General features: G+C 62.7%; 1 protein-coding gene across 1 annotated transcript in view; it reads left to right on the plus strand.

The window, feature by feature from the left end:
- The window catches only part of Prp5 (pre-mRNA processing factor 5), a 39,656-nt gene extending 23,893 nt beyond the window's left edge, over positions 1 to 15,763 (plus strand). The window contains exons 17-20 of the mRNA XM_037212731.1: positions 10,986 to 11,117; positions 13,374 to 13,594; positions 14,690 to 14,860; positions 15,227 to 15,763. Of these exons, the coding sequence (XP_037068626.1) occupies positions 10,986 to 11,117; positions 13,374 to 13,594; positions 14,690 to 14,860; positions 15,227 to 15,469 (767 nt within the window). The 3' untranslated portion in view covers positions 15,470 to 15,763. The remainder of the gene's footprint in view (positions 1 to 10,985; positions 11,118 to 13,373; positions 13,595 to 14,689; positions 14,861 to 15,226) is intronic.
- The last annotated feature ends 657 nt before the right edge of the window (positions 15,764 to 16,420 follow it).

The raw sequence follows: 16,420 nt of genomic DNA on the forward strand, positions 1-16,420 counted from the left end.
GCAGTATAATGCAGGCATAGTGTCTTATTGTGGATTTATGATGGCACCCATGGCAGCTTGCGAGATTGTTCCGAGTTAAATCAAGCCTTGCTTTACTGGCACTGTGGGTGCCATGCTGTGGTGCAGGACATTGCTGTCCCGCACGGGCACTGGGTAAGTATGGTGATATGCTACTAAAATCTACTAACCTATTAAAACTTCGTCTTCAATAGAGAAAAGCAACTGCAAAAATTTGTAGGCACCCTCGTCCGCCGATGTAGTGTTGTGACGTCGTGACGCGACGTCATAGTGTGGCGGCATGACGGTGCCATGGCGTCACGGCGTATTGATGTGGCACCTTGGGCAGCTTCGATGCTGACCTGCCGTCGCGAGGATGTCGCTCGAGGGAGGTGGTCTGTTCCGCGTGCGCGCGCGACAGCGATCCGCAGCAGCCGTTTGGAACGGATTGTGATGATCATGCGGCAGTCGTTTTGAACGGATTGTGATGATCACGCCTGCAGATGGGGGCCGGGAACGTTCTTTTCTTACAGGCTAAATCCAAACCTTGTGAATGGATGGAGCTCTGGGGTCAAAGATCACGCTAGGCAGTGCTTGTGCGAGCCTGGACCCCCGTCATCCGATGGCAACGTTGGCAGAACGGTCGCGGTCGCGCGTGAAGGGAGACAGCGCGAGTCATGTCCAATTGCGTGTGACGTGATGATTCTGTGGTGGAAGGGCGGGAGGGTGGCTCCCAAATGAGTATCAGCGAACTTCAACCGACGCCTGCCGCTTGCGACGAGACTCGGTTGTGTTGCGGACCTCTGGTTGACGATATCAACAGGTTAACTCTGAACGCACTTTTGGCGTTGAAGTGACGCTGACTTCGCCTGCGATTTTCACGTTGTTCGTGTGGGACAACTCAGAAGTCTTGCTGGCTCGGCCGCAGGCTGGCGGTGCTTGTGACGGGACTGTCTTGGTTGTTACGCACAGCGGTCCCCCTGTCCTGCATCAGAGGTGTCACGTTACGCCGTCCGTCACGCGGGCAGTGCTGCGCTCTTGTCATGGGAGGGGGGGGGGGACTCGGTAGAGCCGCCGCAGTTTTTTTAACGAGATCAAAATGTAGGGACCGGGTGTTTTGCCAGTTTCATCAGCTGCTGTATTACATCACAGCGCCACCAGCGCCCCTTCATCGGTTACTCGGTCGAGACCCATGTGGTGAACTTGGAGATATACTCGCATTTCTAGCACACATTGACTTTGACGTTATTTTCACTCACCCCTCAGTGTAAGTGCGCCAGTGATACTACCTGTTATTAGTTGACAAAATACTTATCGCGTCGTCGCAGAGGTAGGTAAACGTCATCGAGTGGGCGCAAAATGGCCCCGATGCCGACGCGCCCTTAAAAACCAAACCACCACCACCACATCACAGCGCTTCGACTAGCACACATCCAGTTGCCTCTGACAGTTTGTTATCTGCATCGTCATAGTGCTCAATCGGCTCGTCTGCTTTATCCTGTTCTAATCCTTTCCCATTGTAACTGATCTATGCAGTAATGGCCGAGGTAGGACCAAGGCTCGGTTTGAGCGGCCAAACAGGTGGGACTGAGGCTCGGTCTGAGCGGCCAAACAGGTGGGACTGAGGCTCGGTTTGAGCGGCCAAACAGGCGGGACTGAGGCTCGGTCTGAGCGGCCAAACAGGCGGGACTGAGGCTCGGTTTGAGCGGCCAAACAGGCGGGACTGAGGCTCAGTCAGAGCGGCCAAACAGGTGGGACTGGGGCACGGTCTGAGCGGCCGAACAGGCGGGACTGAGGCTCGGTGTGAGTGGCCGAACAGGCGGGACTGAGGCTCGGTGTGAGCGGCCGAACAGGCGGGACTGAGGCTCGGTCTGAGCGGCCAAACAGGCGGGACTGAGGCTCGGTCTGAGCGGCCGAACAGGCGGGACTGAGGCTCGGTTTGAGCGGCCAAACAGGCGGGACTGAGGCTCGGTCTGAGCGGCCGAACAGGCGGGACTGAGGCTCGGTCAGAGCGGCCGAACAGGCGGGACTGAGGCTCGGTCTGAGCGGCCCGATCAGGCGGGACTGAGGCTCGGTCAGAGCGGCCGAACAGGCGGGACTGAGGCTCGGTCTGAGCGGCCAAACAGGCGGGACTGAGGCTCGGTCAGAGCGGCCGAACAGGCGGGACTGAGGCTCGGTCAGAGCGGCCCGATCAGGCGGGACTGAGGCTCGGTCTGAGCGGCCGAACAGGCGGGACTGAGGCTCGGTCAGAGCGGCTGAACAGGCGGGACTGAGGCTCGGTGTGAGCGGCCGAACAGGCGGGACTGAGGCTCGGTGTGAGCGGCCGAACAGGCGGGAGCGAGGCTCGGTCTGAGCGGCCCGAACAGGCGGGACTGAGGCTCGGTCAGAGCGGCCAAACAGGTGGGAGCGAGGCTCGGTCTGAGCGGCCAAACGGGCGGGACTGAGGCTCGGTGTGAGCGGCCAAACAGGCGGGAGCGAGGCTCGGTCTGAGCGGCCGAACAGGCGGGACTGAGGCTCGGTGTGAGCGGCCGAACAGGCGTGACTGAGCGCGCCGTGAGGCCAGCGTGTGCTGACCTGCCCGTCACAGCCGGCTGTCACGTGGTGCTGTCGTGGCTGCTGGCTTGTTATGACTCCCAGTCCTGTGTCACACTCCCTCGCCGATGACACCAGTCCGGTGCCGGCAGACGTGATACAAAAAACGGCGCGGGGACGCATGACACCTATCCCGGTGTCAGCAGACATCGTGACACCAGTCGGCTGTCTGGACACGTCGTGACACCAATTCGGTGTCAGCAGACATCGTAACACCAGTTCAGTGTCTCGACACGTCGTGCACCGGTCCGTGTCGGCAAACATCGTGACGCAAGTCCGATGTCGGGACTTATCGTGGCACCAGTTCGTTGTCGTCGGACATCTTGACACCAGTCCGTGTCGGCAGACATCGTCACACCAGTCTGGTGTCGGCAGACAGCACCCACGGCACCAATCCACTGTCACGATAGGCTCCGTAGCCAGCGCCACTGTCGCGTCTTAGCACCCATCACATTGTGTGAAGACTCAGTATCCATGGCAACGGCGCCATATCCGTTGACACTGAGCCCCGCGGCGTCCGGCCGGCACCGGCCGCCAGTACGGCGGGCGGCATGAAAGCCGTAAAAGTCATGCAGGACGCCGTTCGGGGCCGGTACCGGTGACGCCGGTCGGCCTTGTACCACTGACGGGGGGTGAACGCCTCCGTCGAGGGCGCGCTGACGTCACGGCAGTGCCCAGTGACGTCACGCCGGCCGGCCGGCGGGTCAGAGCGCGGTTCATCAATCGCGTAACGTCATTGGTTGGAGCAGGCGCCGCGCAGGAAGTAGGCGAAGGCCGATTACGTGATGGTGAATCACCGAAGAATATCGCCTGGCTGGTTGTGCGCTGAAAATGCCGCTTTGTTCTGTTCAAGGGTGGGGGGTGGGGGGGGGCATCCCTGTGGGTGACTGAACGGTATTCCTCGCAACAAATATCGCTGCCAACGAAATTTCCTTTCTGCTGAATGACGAGTGGGGTTGGCATTAAGCGTTTGGAAACGCATGTGGGCAGCTAAGTCACGCGGCATCGAGTCTTAGAAGTTGGAAGATGCGATGGGGTGATTCGCGTATGCTGGCTGGACGCCGAGCGTACAGGGCGCGTCATCACCGGCGTACGTAGCTCCAAGCCTAGCTACCGAGCTACAAAGGACCACATGCTTGGGACCAGTTCATAGGACCACATACATGGGACCCCTCCCGATGATGAGCTCTGCGTGCTTTTACGTCTTGGAATCTGCACATGGACTCGAGGCACACGCACATGGCACGACTGCACATGACTCATGCACGTATCTGCTTACCAAGACAGCTTTAATTGTGATGAGGCCAATCAGTAGCCACGCAGCTTTTATCTAAAGAGATCTCAAACGCGTTCACGACGGCGTTCACGTGATGTTACATGTTTGGAGCTCGTGCGGTCCGTGGGCCTGTTTTCAGTCTCAGGCAACTGAGTACCCATATCTAGGCCCACGGGCAGCTCGGAACCCGTGTTCAGTCCCCCGGGCAGGACGGACCCGTTTTCAGTCTCCCGGGCAGCTCGGGACCCGTGTCCAGTCTCCTGGGCGGCTCAGGACCCGTGTTCGGTCTCCCGGGTAGCCCGGGACCGTGGTAACCGCCCAGTCAACCGCCGCTGGAGTGCCGGCCCCAAAACGGAAAGATCACGTCGTCGAACGTATTTACCCCAGCTTTGACCTGACACGGCCGCCGTGCCAGGTCCAGAGCCCTGTCACAACCCCGCACTCGGTCTTCTTACGGATCCGCCGGCTGAGACAACACTCACGGACGAGTCAGCCTTGTGCCGGACACTCGGGAGTCCAGGGGACGCTGAGCCAGACCGTTAGCCGAGCGGACCGTCTTCAGTTGAAGTCGGAGCCGCGGGTTACGCCACCTGGTCGGATCCCCTCGCGGAGCTACCACAGAGTGACGGCGCACGGTGTCAGAACCACGCGTTTGCTGGCCGCTTGACGGTCTGGAAATGCGGCACGGCCTTGACCTTGCAGGCGGCGCCGGAGCCGTCCTCCCGCTGACGTCTGCCTGATCCGGAGCCGTCCTCCCGCTGACGTCTGCCTGATCCGGAGCCGTCCTCCCGCTGACGTCTGCCTGATCCGGAGCCGTCCTCCCGCTGACGTCTGCCTGATCCGGAGCCGTCCTCCCGCTGACGTCTGCCTGATCCGGAGCCGCCCTCCCGCTGACGTCTGCCTGATCCGGAGCCGTCCTCCCGCTGACGTCTGCCTGATCCGGAGCCGTCCTCCCGCTGACGTCTGCCTGATCCGGAGCCGTCCTCCCGCTGACGTCTGCCTGATCCGGAGCCGTCCTCCCGCTGCGTCTGCCTGATCCGGACCGCCGTCTCCCGCTGACGTCTGCCTGATCCGGAGCCGTCCTCCCGCTGAGTCTGCCTGATCCGGAGCCGTCCTCCGCTGACGTCTGCCTGATCCGGAGCCGTCCTCCCGCTGACGTCTGGCCTGATCCGGAGCCGTCCTCCCGCTGACGTCTGCCTGATCCGGAGCCGTCCTCCCTGACGTCTGCTGATCCGGAGCCGTCCTCCCCGCTGACGTCTGCCTGATCCGGAGCCGTCCTCCCGCTGACGTCTGCCTGATCCGGAGCCGTCCTCCCGCTGACGTCCCTGCCTGATCCAGCCGTCCTCCGCTGACGTCTGCCTGATCCGGAGCCGTCCTCCCGCTGACGTCTGCCTGATCCGGAGCCGTCCTCCGCTGACGTCTGCCTGATCCGGAGCCGTCCTCCCGCTGACGTCTGCCTGATCCGGAGCCGTCCTCCCGCTGACGTCTGCCTGATCCGGGAGCCGTCCTCCCGCTGACGTCTGCCTGATCCGGAGGCCGTCCTCCCGCTGACGTCTGCCTGATCCGGAGCCGTCCTCCGCTGACGTCTGCCTGATCCGGAGCCGTCCTCCCGCTGACGTCTGCCTGATCCGGAGCCGTCCTCCCGCTGACGTCTGCCTGATCCGGAGCCGTCCTCCCGCTGACGTCTGCCTGATCCGGAGCCGTCCTCCCGCTGACGTCTGCCTGATCCGGAGCCGTCCTCCCGCTGACGTCTGCCTGATCCGGAGCCGTCCTCCCGCTGACCGCGGACGTCTGCGTGACCCGGCCGCGAACCTTCGCGCGGCTGCGCTGCGGACGGGGAGCGTGACGGGGCACTCCTAGGTCATGTCCCATGTCAGGGCAGCGCGGGGTCGGGCTGGCGCCGGCCGCTCGGTGCGGACGCGCGCCGGCAGGGACGGGGAGGCTGTCAGAGCGGCCGATGGTCCCCTCGGTCGTGAGTCGGTCAGTGCCCGCAGTCATGCCATGCCTCCGCGTCCATGTCTTCTCCGCGTGACGGGGCGCTCCTAGGTCAAGGCCCTAGGTCGAGTGCTGTTGGACGCGCGGAGAAGGCCCCCGCGGACGCGGACGCGGGGGCCTGACGTGACGCTCGAATGGGGCCCTGGTTCGCTGTTGTGTCCCACCTCTCGCGTCTTCGACCCCTTGTTCGTTCGGTGTCTCAGCCTCTTGCGTGCGTGATGTCCTCCGCTGCTGCCCCGTCCACACATCGTCGGTGGTTTTCCTTGCGTCATCTGCGCGCGGCTCGGTGCCGCAGCGACGGCGATATCGGCGCGTTGGCGCGGCGACGGGCGCGGCGCATGGCGCTGGTTGACGACATCATTTTTAGCCGCGCGCCGAGCCGGCGTATGCATGCTTTTGCGAAACGGGACTCGCGTTCTCGGAAAACGGGTCCCGTTTTTGTTCCGCCTCGCCGTTCGTATCGCGTGTTCCGAGTTGCGGCAAACAGATGCGCATTTGTGGTACCGTAATCTGCCCTCTCCTGGGGAGGTAGATTGAAGCCAGCGGTAGCTACGTAAGCGCTTGCATGGCCTAAGATGTCGGTCTTGCGGTTGAGAAATCTAGGTTCGATGTTCTTGGCATGAACTTTCACTGGCCCGTTGCCCTGTGTTCACCACAGGTAGCGACGTAGGTAACCAGTTTGTCATTCATAACTGGAAAAGACAGGAGAACGGACAGTCCCGTCCGCGTAACAAACGATATTATCGGTAAATGCCGTATCCTGTAGGCTTGGAAGGATCTCTGCTCCGTGTTCTGGAGGCCTCTCCTGCCGTCTTGTGTCCGGGGGGGGGGGGGAGAGGGGGCTGTGTTTGGCATCCGTCCCGTGTTCGGATCCCGTCCGTCTCCTGTTCTTTTTCAAGGGAACGCGATGCACGTCGCCACGCCCCTGTGGGGAACGCCAGCGACTGCAGAGGCCTTCGTGGCGTTCAGGGGCCATAAGGCAACCGGGATCCGAACCCGGGCCCCGCGCGGGAGCCGAAAGCGCTAATCACCCGGCCGTTACGCCCGTTCGTGGCGTGTGTGGAGGACCCGTTCCTCCGGTGTGCGAGAGACCTGCCTCTCCGTGGCGCGTGCGGAGGATCCCGTTCCTCCGGTGGGGGAGAGACCTGCCTCTCCGTGGCGCGTGCGGAGGATCCCGTTCCTCCGGTGTGGGAGAGACCTGCCTCTCCGTGGCGCGTGCGGAGGATCCCGTTCCTCCGGTGTGGGAGAGACCTGCTTCTCCGTGGCGTGTGTGCGGAGGACCCCGTTCCTCCGGTGTGCGATAGACCTGCCTCTCCGTGGCGTATGTGGGATCCTCCGGCGTGCGAGAGACCTGCCTCTCCGTGGCGTATGTGGGATCCTCCGGCGTGCGATAGACCTGCCTCTCCATGGCGTATGTGGGATCCTCCGGCGTGCGAGAGACCTGCCTCTCCGTGGCGTATGTGGGATCCTCCGGCGTGCGAGAGACCTGCCTCTCCGTGGCGTATGTGGGATCCTCCGGTGTGCGAGAGACCTGCCTCTCCGTGGCGTGTGTGCGGAGGACCCCGTTCCTCCGCTGTGCGGGAGACAACGCTGCTGGCCAGCTGGCCTCTCACCACAACGCTGCTGGCCAGCGGCGGGTTGCTGGCCGCGTTTCACGAGTCTTACTACGCACCGGCGCGGCGTAACGGCCGCCTGCCGCATAGTAGTGAAAGTGACTCCTGGCTCGTCGAGGCGGATCGCGTCCGCGATGGCCCAGCTAACGACTGACGTAATCGATGACGTCACCGAGAAAGTGTCGGCGCCGGCTCTTTTCTACGGCGTGCTGGCGTGCTGTGAGCTGAGGGCGGCTCGCTGGAAGATCGGGGAAGAAATGTGGATTTAACGCGTCAGGCTTTGCGATGCCGGAGCATAGTTTGTCATGAATGCATTTAGCAAAATCGATATTGATGTCTTCTTCGGTAGGCAGTCAATTTGCGCCATCCGTTTCTTTGAATATAAATATATATACATATACACCCCTTTGCTGACACGTTTTCACCGGACGCTATCTTGAATCCCCTTGTTCCGGTACCTTCAGACGTCTGTTTTGACAGGTGTTCATCGAGCATGATAAATCACTGCTCGGGGTGAGCTGCCGCCCTTCCAAAAGAAAACCTGCTGAGCAGGTGAACACCAGAAGGTGCGGAAGATTGGTGCTCCAATGCATTTTATCTGAGCTCTGTTGAAGTCCTCTCCAGTTCATATGCCTCGTGCCTCGTGGGGTGACATTGTAATGCTCTCTTCGCGATTCATGCTGTTGCGTTTGCCGGCCCTTTTGTGACAGACAAGGTGCTGATCAACAGCCTCAAAGTGGGCACCGTTGGAGCGATGAAATGTTGAAGCATTTCGTAAAAAGCGTACCAAAGTGTTACATAACGCCTTTTTATTCGCATTGCACGTAGTCGCACATGGTATTTGGTCTCGGTAAAGAAAGCAACCAACTATATCTGCCGTAGCGATTCCCGTGCATTTCGGCGCACGACAAACTTGGTGTTTCGCTGTCGCTGTTCTTAAACACGTGATACCCGACATCGGTTGACGTCATCCACAGTTCAGAAGTATCAGCTGATCGGCTTATCGTCGCTATGTTTGTGATAACCTTGGTGTGTGTTAAAGGATGCCTGCGTCAAATCTGCAGGTAAATATTATCGCAGAAATGGTATTGATCCACCATTTGATGTCACTTCATAACGTTGCATGCGACGTTTTGGCAGCTAATCTCACGTTCCTCTCGGCTGTGTGTGTTTGTTACGTCGCTCTTTCCCATCCGTTATAGGCAGTCTGGCTGTGGGTGTGATGTGATACTGGAGCGGCACCGACTATGTGTCACCGAAAGGAAAAACGTTACACTGACCTCCAGCTGTCAACCGCATCTGGGCGTCAGGAATAAACCGCGTTATCCCACCAAAGCTATAGTTCGCACGCTCCAAGTTCCATCCTGTTGCGGAGATGAATCGTGAAATGATAAGTACCCACGGCACGTTTCGCGTGCGTAGTTGCAGTACAGATGGCTTTGCATGCGACATTGAAATCACCCCCTACTTGTGATTCTGTCCACGATCCGCCGGAACATCTGGGTGATAGCCGTTGCGCCAACGCGGCAGAGTGTCCATGACATCGATAAGTCCGCCGGAGTGGACATAACCTTGATGTCTGAAAGCTGGCAACGTCACCGCGAGCATCGCCGACTGAGCGCGATGTCCACGAATGCATTGCAACACACCAAAGCACACCGCCCGTCCGTCGGCCAGGGAGCCGCTCTCAGCTTGGCGACCTGCCAAACCGGCCGCTTCGGTGCGGTGCCAGCGCTTCAGCGCCGCGTGCCGCCTTCGCCGCGAGTGCGGTGCTTGCCTGCGAGACTCTTTGGCATGCTTTATTTCAAGGATCAGCCACTCGTACAAACAGACCATCACGGCTGCACGGTCGTGAGCCGCGTCACTGATGACACATGACTGATCATGTGCACGGATTGCACAAATGAAATGTCTGGACTGAGCTCTCCAGCGGAGCGTGTCTCGCGGGCGGCCGCCGACGCTCTACCTCAGAACGGGGACGGTCGGGCCGGCCCAGCCCGACCGCGTGCCGTGGTGGACCCGCAGCGGTAACCGCTGCCGCCGACGCCCGCGGACGGGGCGACGCCGGGCGCCGTGTCGCCGCCCCGCGGCTCGTCGCTCGCAGCGCGCGGCGCCGCCTCTTCTGTGACGGCGCCGACGGCCGGGCTTCTCCGCCGCCTCGGGGAATCTCTTCTCCGCGGCCTCCGCTGCGTCCGCGCGATTCGTCTCGCGCGTTTCGCTGACTAGATGCTTCGAGGGCGGCCTGTCTGGCGCCTGCGGGACCTGCGCTGACCCGACTCGCCCGTGACCGGTCTCAGCCGTCGGTCTGACCTGACCTGACCTGCGGCGTGACCCGGGCTCAGGCGCGCCTCTGGTGCTCCCGGTTCACAGCGTAGTGCCGCTCGCTCGGCTCCTGGCTGTGGTATATCTGGTAGTCGCTGCTGAGCAGGTTGCTGCGCAGGATCGAGCGGATGTACGGCGACGAGAAGGGTGGGTCGCGGCCCTCCAGCGCCTGCGACGGCTCGGGCACGTCCGCCGGCGCGTCCGGGAAGTAGAAGTTGCCGTTCTGTGGCCGCGCCGCCGCCAGCGCCGCCAGCACCATCAGCATCGTCCACAGCTGCGGCAGGGCCCATGACGAAGTGGAAGGTCGTGCGGAAGCGGTTGGGAGTTGGTTCTCTTCTGCGTTCGAGGCGGCCCCGGCTCAGAGTCGCTTGAGGAGTGCTGCTGGCCGTTGGAGGCGACTCGTCCGATCTGCGGCCCCTGCGGCCGGCCGGGCGGCCTTTATACCGGCGGTGATTGGCCGGCCGAGGACGTGACGTCACAGCCCCAGTCCAGAACTCTCGCCAGCTGCCGCGCTGGCGCCGGGATGTGTCGCGTGCTGGAAACGCGTCTGCCCCGGAGAGGCGAGCCGATGGCGCCGCCCCGCGCGAGGGCATGGCGGAAACACAGGCTGCCACTACAGCTACTACTAGACACTAGAGGATTTTCTCACCAGCATTAGGCCCCCCGCTGTATGGCTGCTGCTTTTGCCACAAAACATCGGTTTCGTGACATTGAAAGTTTTGGGACAGCCTGACTTTTAGACACCTTTTGGACGAACAGCTAGTCCTTCGTGGCCCTCGAATTAGGAAATGCACAAGAACTTCCAAGACACTGCACCTTTGGCTGGCACAGTCGGCGCCAGGGATGCTGGCGCGGGTTTGAGTTGAAGGTTTTCGGATCGTGTCGGTTTTCACAAACCTGCTGGTAACTGGAGTATGTGGGTTACTGATGTCCGCTAGAGTCGTCAGGGCTTCTGCGCTACCCCCCGAGTAAGCCCCCGGGTCTTATCTTACGTTTGTGCGTCGTTTCTTTCCGTGCGTGTTGTCTGTCGGTGCCCGTGTGCTGATTATGCTGGCTCTGTGTGACGTCACATAAGAGGGTATGACGTCACGGCCCTGTCCAGGACGTCGCAGCCCAGATAGCGGTCACATTCCTTCACGTGTGTTCACGTCCGTTCAGGTGTGGTTGTTCACGTCCCTCTCCGTCCTCAGGCCTGCAGGACTCGGACGATGAGGACGTCAGCGAGGATATGGACATGAAGATCGAGTCGATGCTGGCGCCGAAGCGGATCGTCAAGGAGGTGAAGCCGCAGAACGGCGGCGGCGGCGGAGGCGGCGGTCAAGGTCAGTCTTGACGGCCGGGTCAAGGGCAGGCAGGGTGACTCGGGGGTCAAGGTCACTCGTGCCGGCTGTGCTAAGGTCAGTCGGAGGCTGGGGAAGGTCGCTCGTGATAGGACGGCCGAGGTCAAGGTCGTCCTTGATGACGGGGTCACAGGCGTCCGTGATAGACGTCAGGTCAAGGTCACTGATAGCCGGGGCCTGTGCTCAGCGCGGCGGACGACCAGCTGTAGCCATAGTGCTGATCCGCCTTCCATCGGCTGCCTGCTGCTGCCTGCGGTCGAGCGCCACGGTCAGCCGTGTGAGGTCTCAACGGTGACGTCACACGTCACTGTGAGGTCTCGAGGTGGCGCTTTCCGGGTGTCGGGGTCAGCGTACTCTAGAGGGAAATCGGCTGCTGAGGTGGCGGAAGCTGAGGTGGCGGAAGGCCTGACCTCTGCTTCGGGCGCGTTCAAAGCTCTCGCTCGATCCGCCCCGCGTCTCCTCGGCGAATGCCGTGAGTGCGGAGCCGCGGTGCAGTCGAGTGCAGTGCGTGCGTGCAGTCGCCACCGGATGAGTGCAGTCGTCACCGGATGAGTGCAGTCGGCAAGGTCTGGGCTCACGTCACCGGCGCCGGCCGCTAATCGGCCTGCTTGCCGCGCCGGCCGCTCGCCCCGTGCAGGCGTGGCGAGCGCCGCGTGTGGGATGTACCAGGCCCGCGTCCTAGCTTTACGCGGGCTGCGCGCGGGCTCGGCACGCGCCACGGCCGTGCTCCGCCGCCGCCACGGCCGCGCGGCTAGGCTGCCGCCGCCGCTGCCGCCGCCGCTCGGCCGTCCGGTGAAAGCGCGGCGCCGGCCGCCGCCCGGTGTTGCAGGCCGGGACCGGTAGCGCCGCCGCCGCCGCCGGCTCCTGCCGGGTCGGGGCGCACCCCGCGGATGCCTGCCGGCGCTGGCGGGCGGGCGCTGGCGGCGGCGGTGGCGGCGGCCGTTTTCTCCAGCTGCCCGGATGCGGTGTGTGCGGAGCGTCACATGTGTGAATGGGGATCGGCTCCGTTGCTCAGCGGTCGGTGGTGGGGGCGGTAGCTTCCTTCCAGCCGGGAGGCCAGGAGGCGCCGGCTGGCACCGGCTGCCGGCCGGTGTGCTCTCCTTCGCCGGCGAAGGGAGGGGTGGAGCAGGCGGCGCCGTCTTGGCACGGCGCCGGGCTCTGTGCGTCCGATGGCTCCTGTCGGCGACTGACGCCGCGGCGCACACTTTGATCAGCCACGGAGCCCGGTGTATGGCCGAGCACACCACGGTCGTGGGCCGATCGTGGGTCGATCGTGGGTCGTGGGACGCGAGGTCGAGGTCGGATCGGTGCAGCCCTGGGTCGCACCCACCCGCGTGTCTGCCGCACCTCCCATTGCCGGCTCAGGTGCGCCGTGCGGCTGGTGGCGCCTCACGGGGCTCGGCTCAGGAGCGTCGCAGCCGCGGGCCACCTGAACCACGCGTGAGACGAACGCAGCTCGGCCTCGCCAGCTGGCCGGAGGACGGGCGTCCGCTGCAGGGCGGCGGTGAGCGCAGCACAGGGCAGGCGCAGCGGCCGCTCGGCCGGCGCGGCGCCGCGCGCGGGACCGGTCCGTCGCCGCCGGCTGGGCCAATGTCAGTGTCGCTGACGGGACGAGACGAGGGCGGTGGCGGGACGGGGACGGTGGCGGGGCGAGGACGGTGACGGGATGAGGACGAAGACGAGGACAGTGCAGAGACCATAAAAGTAATCAGAGATGTAACGCTCCGTAACGTGCATCACAGTGCGTCCCTTAACGATCACTATCTCTGCGAATAGTGTTTGTCAAAGCTCTCCTCTACCCTTTGCGCCTGAAGTTGTCGATTTGTAATGCCACGCAGCCCCCGCCAGTGCGTATGTGCAGGAGCTGCCACACGAGTTTCATGCATCTGGCGGGACAGTACGCGATGCAATGTCCTGTTTGCCCAGGTCAGGATGCATCCAAAACACGAACCCAAGTCAAAGTGGCACGGTCCGGTCAAAGTGAAAAACTGTGCCAAAGGCAGCGAGTTGAAGGTGGTCCAGCCCGAGCGGGCGAGAGGCCCGAGAGGCCCAGGGCAGGCCCCAGCGAGAGGCCCTGCGCCGTCCGCCTCCCACCCGGGGGCATCGCGTGTTGACCGCGGGCTTCGGTGCTGACCTGACCTGACCGAGCGCCGCCACGCCAGCGGACTGGCGGCCTCTGCCGACTTTGACCTGCCGTTCGCGCTGACCCCGCTGACCTGCGCTGACCTCTGCCCTCAGGCGGCTCGGGGGCGAGCGGCACGGCCGGCACGCCGTCGGGCCTGCCCGGCCTCATGACGACGCCCGTGTTTGGCGGCGCCGCCGGCGACAAGTTGGAGCTGGCGCGCCGGCTCGCGCTCCGCATCAACGCCCAGAGGAACCTCGGTCCCGACAACCGCGGCGCCAGTCAGCAGACGGCCGAGGCCGTCATGTCGGGCCGCGGGTCCCAGCCGCTCATCACGGTACGGCACGGCCGCGGGACGCGGGCGGGGCGCCGGGCACGCCGGTCACGGGACACGGGCAAGGCGCTGGACATGCTGGTTACGGTACACAGGTGGAGGTACACTGGTCTTGGTACATCCGTCACGGTACATTGGTCACGGTACACCCGTCACGGTACACAGGTGGCGGTACCACGGTCACGGCGCACCAAACACCAGCCACAAATCACGGTTTTCAGCAGCTTCCCTCACTCAGCGACTGCTCGGCTGAGCCTGGAGCAATTCGGATCAGCAAACGCTGTGTGTCCAGCCCTCGGCGAAGCCTTGGTCACGTGACGCCCCGCTCCCTGAGAACTGGTGAACGTCGCCTTTGAGCGACGGCCCGATAAGTGCCTCGGAATCAGTAGGCACGGACCTGATACCAAACGGTTACTCAGTCAATTATGACTTCGCACTCATTGGATGCGGATTAGACGACGGCGTACTTTTCCTCTAACCTTTAGCCGTCACCTCGTCCTCTGCTGTCCACCGACGCGCTGCCCCCCCCCCCCCCCCTCCCTCCCCGGCTGCGCGATTTGAAGATCGCTCCGCGGCCCGTCGGCCTTCGGATTTTCCCGGCGCTGCTGTGATAGGAGGCCCACCGTCTTCTCAGGTGCCAGCGCCATTGGAGCTCTGCGACGCTCTCAGCTGCTACGGCTGTGTGGCGTCACCTGTCCTCACCCTGACCAGGAGGGCGGGCGCCGCAGGGAAAGAAGCCCGCACCTCTGGTTTCCCAGACGCGCAGTGGCTCACGCAGACGCGTTGGCCGCTATACTGTCGGTACCCCTTCTCTCTTCTGTGGGTGCCGGTAGTGCAGTGGTTAACGCTTCTGCGTTAACCACTGCACATCTGGGAAACCAGAGGTACGGGGTTCGATTCCCCGTGGTGCCCGTCCTTCTTGCCAGGTTGAGAGGCAGGCGACGCCATGTAGCCTCAGCAGCTGAGTGCATCGTAAAGCCCCAGGGACATGACACGCATTCTCTCTTCTCTGGCGCACGCCCGCTCCCGGCCGTTCTCTTGACTGGTAAGCCGCCGCCTGGCCGCCCGGTGACCCCCTCCCCCGCTCCCCGCCCGCAGGCCAAGATGGTGGCGGAGCAGCTGGCGGCCAAGCTGAACACGCGGCTCAACTACATCCCCGAGGAGCGCTCGGAGGAGGAGCCGGAACCCGAGGAGACTTTCACCAAGTACGAGGAGGAGCTGGAGATCAACGACTTCCCGCAGCACACGCGCTGGCGCGTCACCAGCAAGGTAACGGCCGCCGGACGACCCCGCGTCGGGCCGGCCGGCCGCAGGGTCGCTGGCGGCGCTGCGCGGCGCGGGAGACGTGTGGCGAATGCGGGCTTTGCTGCTGTGTGCCGCCTTTGGGACGTGGACGTGGACGTGGTCGTGGTCTCAAGATTGCCGTTGTGAGAATTCAACTTTTTAGAAATGCAGCGTCGGTGGCGCTATGGTTTTGGTACGTTAGTTGCAAGAGCTGAGTGAGATGGATGCTCTGCTTACGGCTAGACCACAGCGCTCAGGCGGGGTTCCAGAAACTAAGCTACACAGAGCGCTCGACAGATGGCAGCAGTTTGTCGTTCCTGACGCCGCGCTGTTTCTCGCTCGTCCCGGCAGGAGGCGTTAGCACAGATCTCCGAGTACTCGGAAGCCGGCATCACGGTGCGCGGCACGTATTACGCGCCCAACGCCAAGATTCCGGAGGGTGAGCGCAAACTATTCCTGGCCATCGAGTCGACCTCGGAGCTGGCCGTCAGCAAGGCCAAGGCCGAGATCACTCGTCTTATCAAGGAAGAGCTGGTGCGCGCGCAGACGTCGCACCACTCTGGCGGCAACCGCGGGAGGTACAAGGTGCTGTGACCGCCGACAGGTGGCGGGCGTGGGACGGGCGTGTTGTGGGGTGTGTTTTCATCGTCGCGCGGCCGGGCACCATCCATCGATCATTGTGCGGCCGCGTGCTCATGGATCCGTGCGATCCCGCCTGGCAGATCACCCGCGGTGCGTGGCCGTGTGAGGCTGCTGTCGGCAGCACTGGCCGGAGTCGGGGCACAAGCTCCCGCATCGCGCGTATTTCTTCCGGGAATCGCCCGGGTATGCGCAGTGGGATGGCGGATGCGTGTGCACACTGTCATGCGAATATACTCGAGAGGAATACACCGGTGGAAGCCGATGAGTGTCGGACTGGCTGGTGACGGGTGCTATCAGGCGGCGTAGAGTCACAGTATGGCGGTCAGTGGCGGATGGAGAGAGAGAGAGAGAGAGAGGAGAGAGAGAGAGAGAGAGAGAAGAGAGAGAGAGAGAGAAGAGAGGAGAGAGAGGAAGAGGGAGAGGGAGAGGGAGAGGGAGAGGGAGAAGAGGGAGAGGGAGAGGGAGAGGGAGGGAGAGGGAGAGGGAGAGGGAGAGAGGAGGAGAGGAGAGGAGAGGGGAGAGGGAGAGGGAGAGGGGAGGGGAGAGGAGAGAGAGGCAAAGGGACATCGAAATCCCTATTTCGTTTCCACATAATATGTTTTGAGATCCACCGAGGTCCAGGAGCACGACAAACAGTCCCAACTTGTCAAGTCAACATGAACAATATAAAAATTGTCCTAAAAAAACACAGGAAGTAAATTCGGGCACCCATTCCGGTGGGGGATATATTAACGCTTAAAAATGAGACTGATAGTAGGATTGCCAAGGTCCGGGACTTCTATGTGGGGGAGGGACTAAATTCCAGGGGGCACCACAACGAGGCGCGACCCCTTAAAGTCCTGGATCCGCCCCTGATGGCAGTGCAGTGAGCGCCGACGCCGTCGTTAAGGGAGGGGGGGGGGG

The sequence above is a fragment of the Pollicipes pollicipes genome, unplaced genomic scaffold (assembly GCF_011947565.3).
Source record: "Pollicipes pollicipes isolate AB1234 unplaced genomic scaffold, Ppol_2.1 Scaffold_1600;HRSCAF=1878_pilon_pilon_pilon, whole genome shotgun sequence".
In the NCBI taxonomy this organism is placed as follows: Eukaryota; Metazoa; Arthropoda; class Thecostraca; order Pollicipedomorpha; family Pollicipedidae; genus Pollicipes; species Pollicipes pollicipes.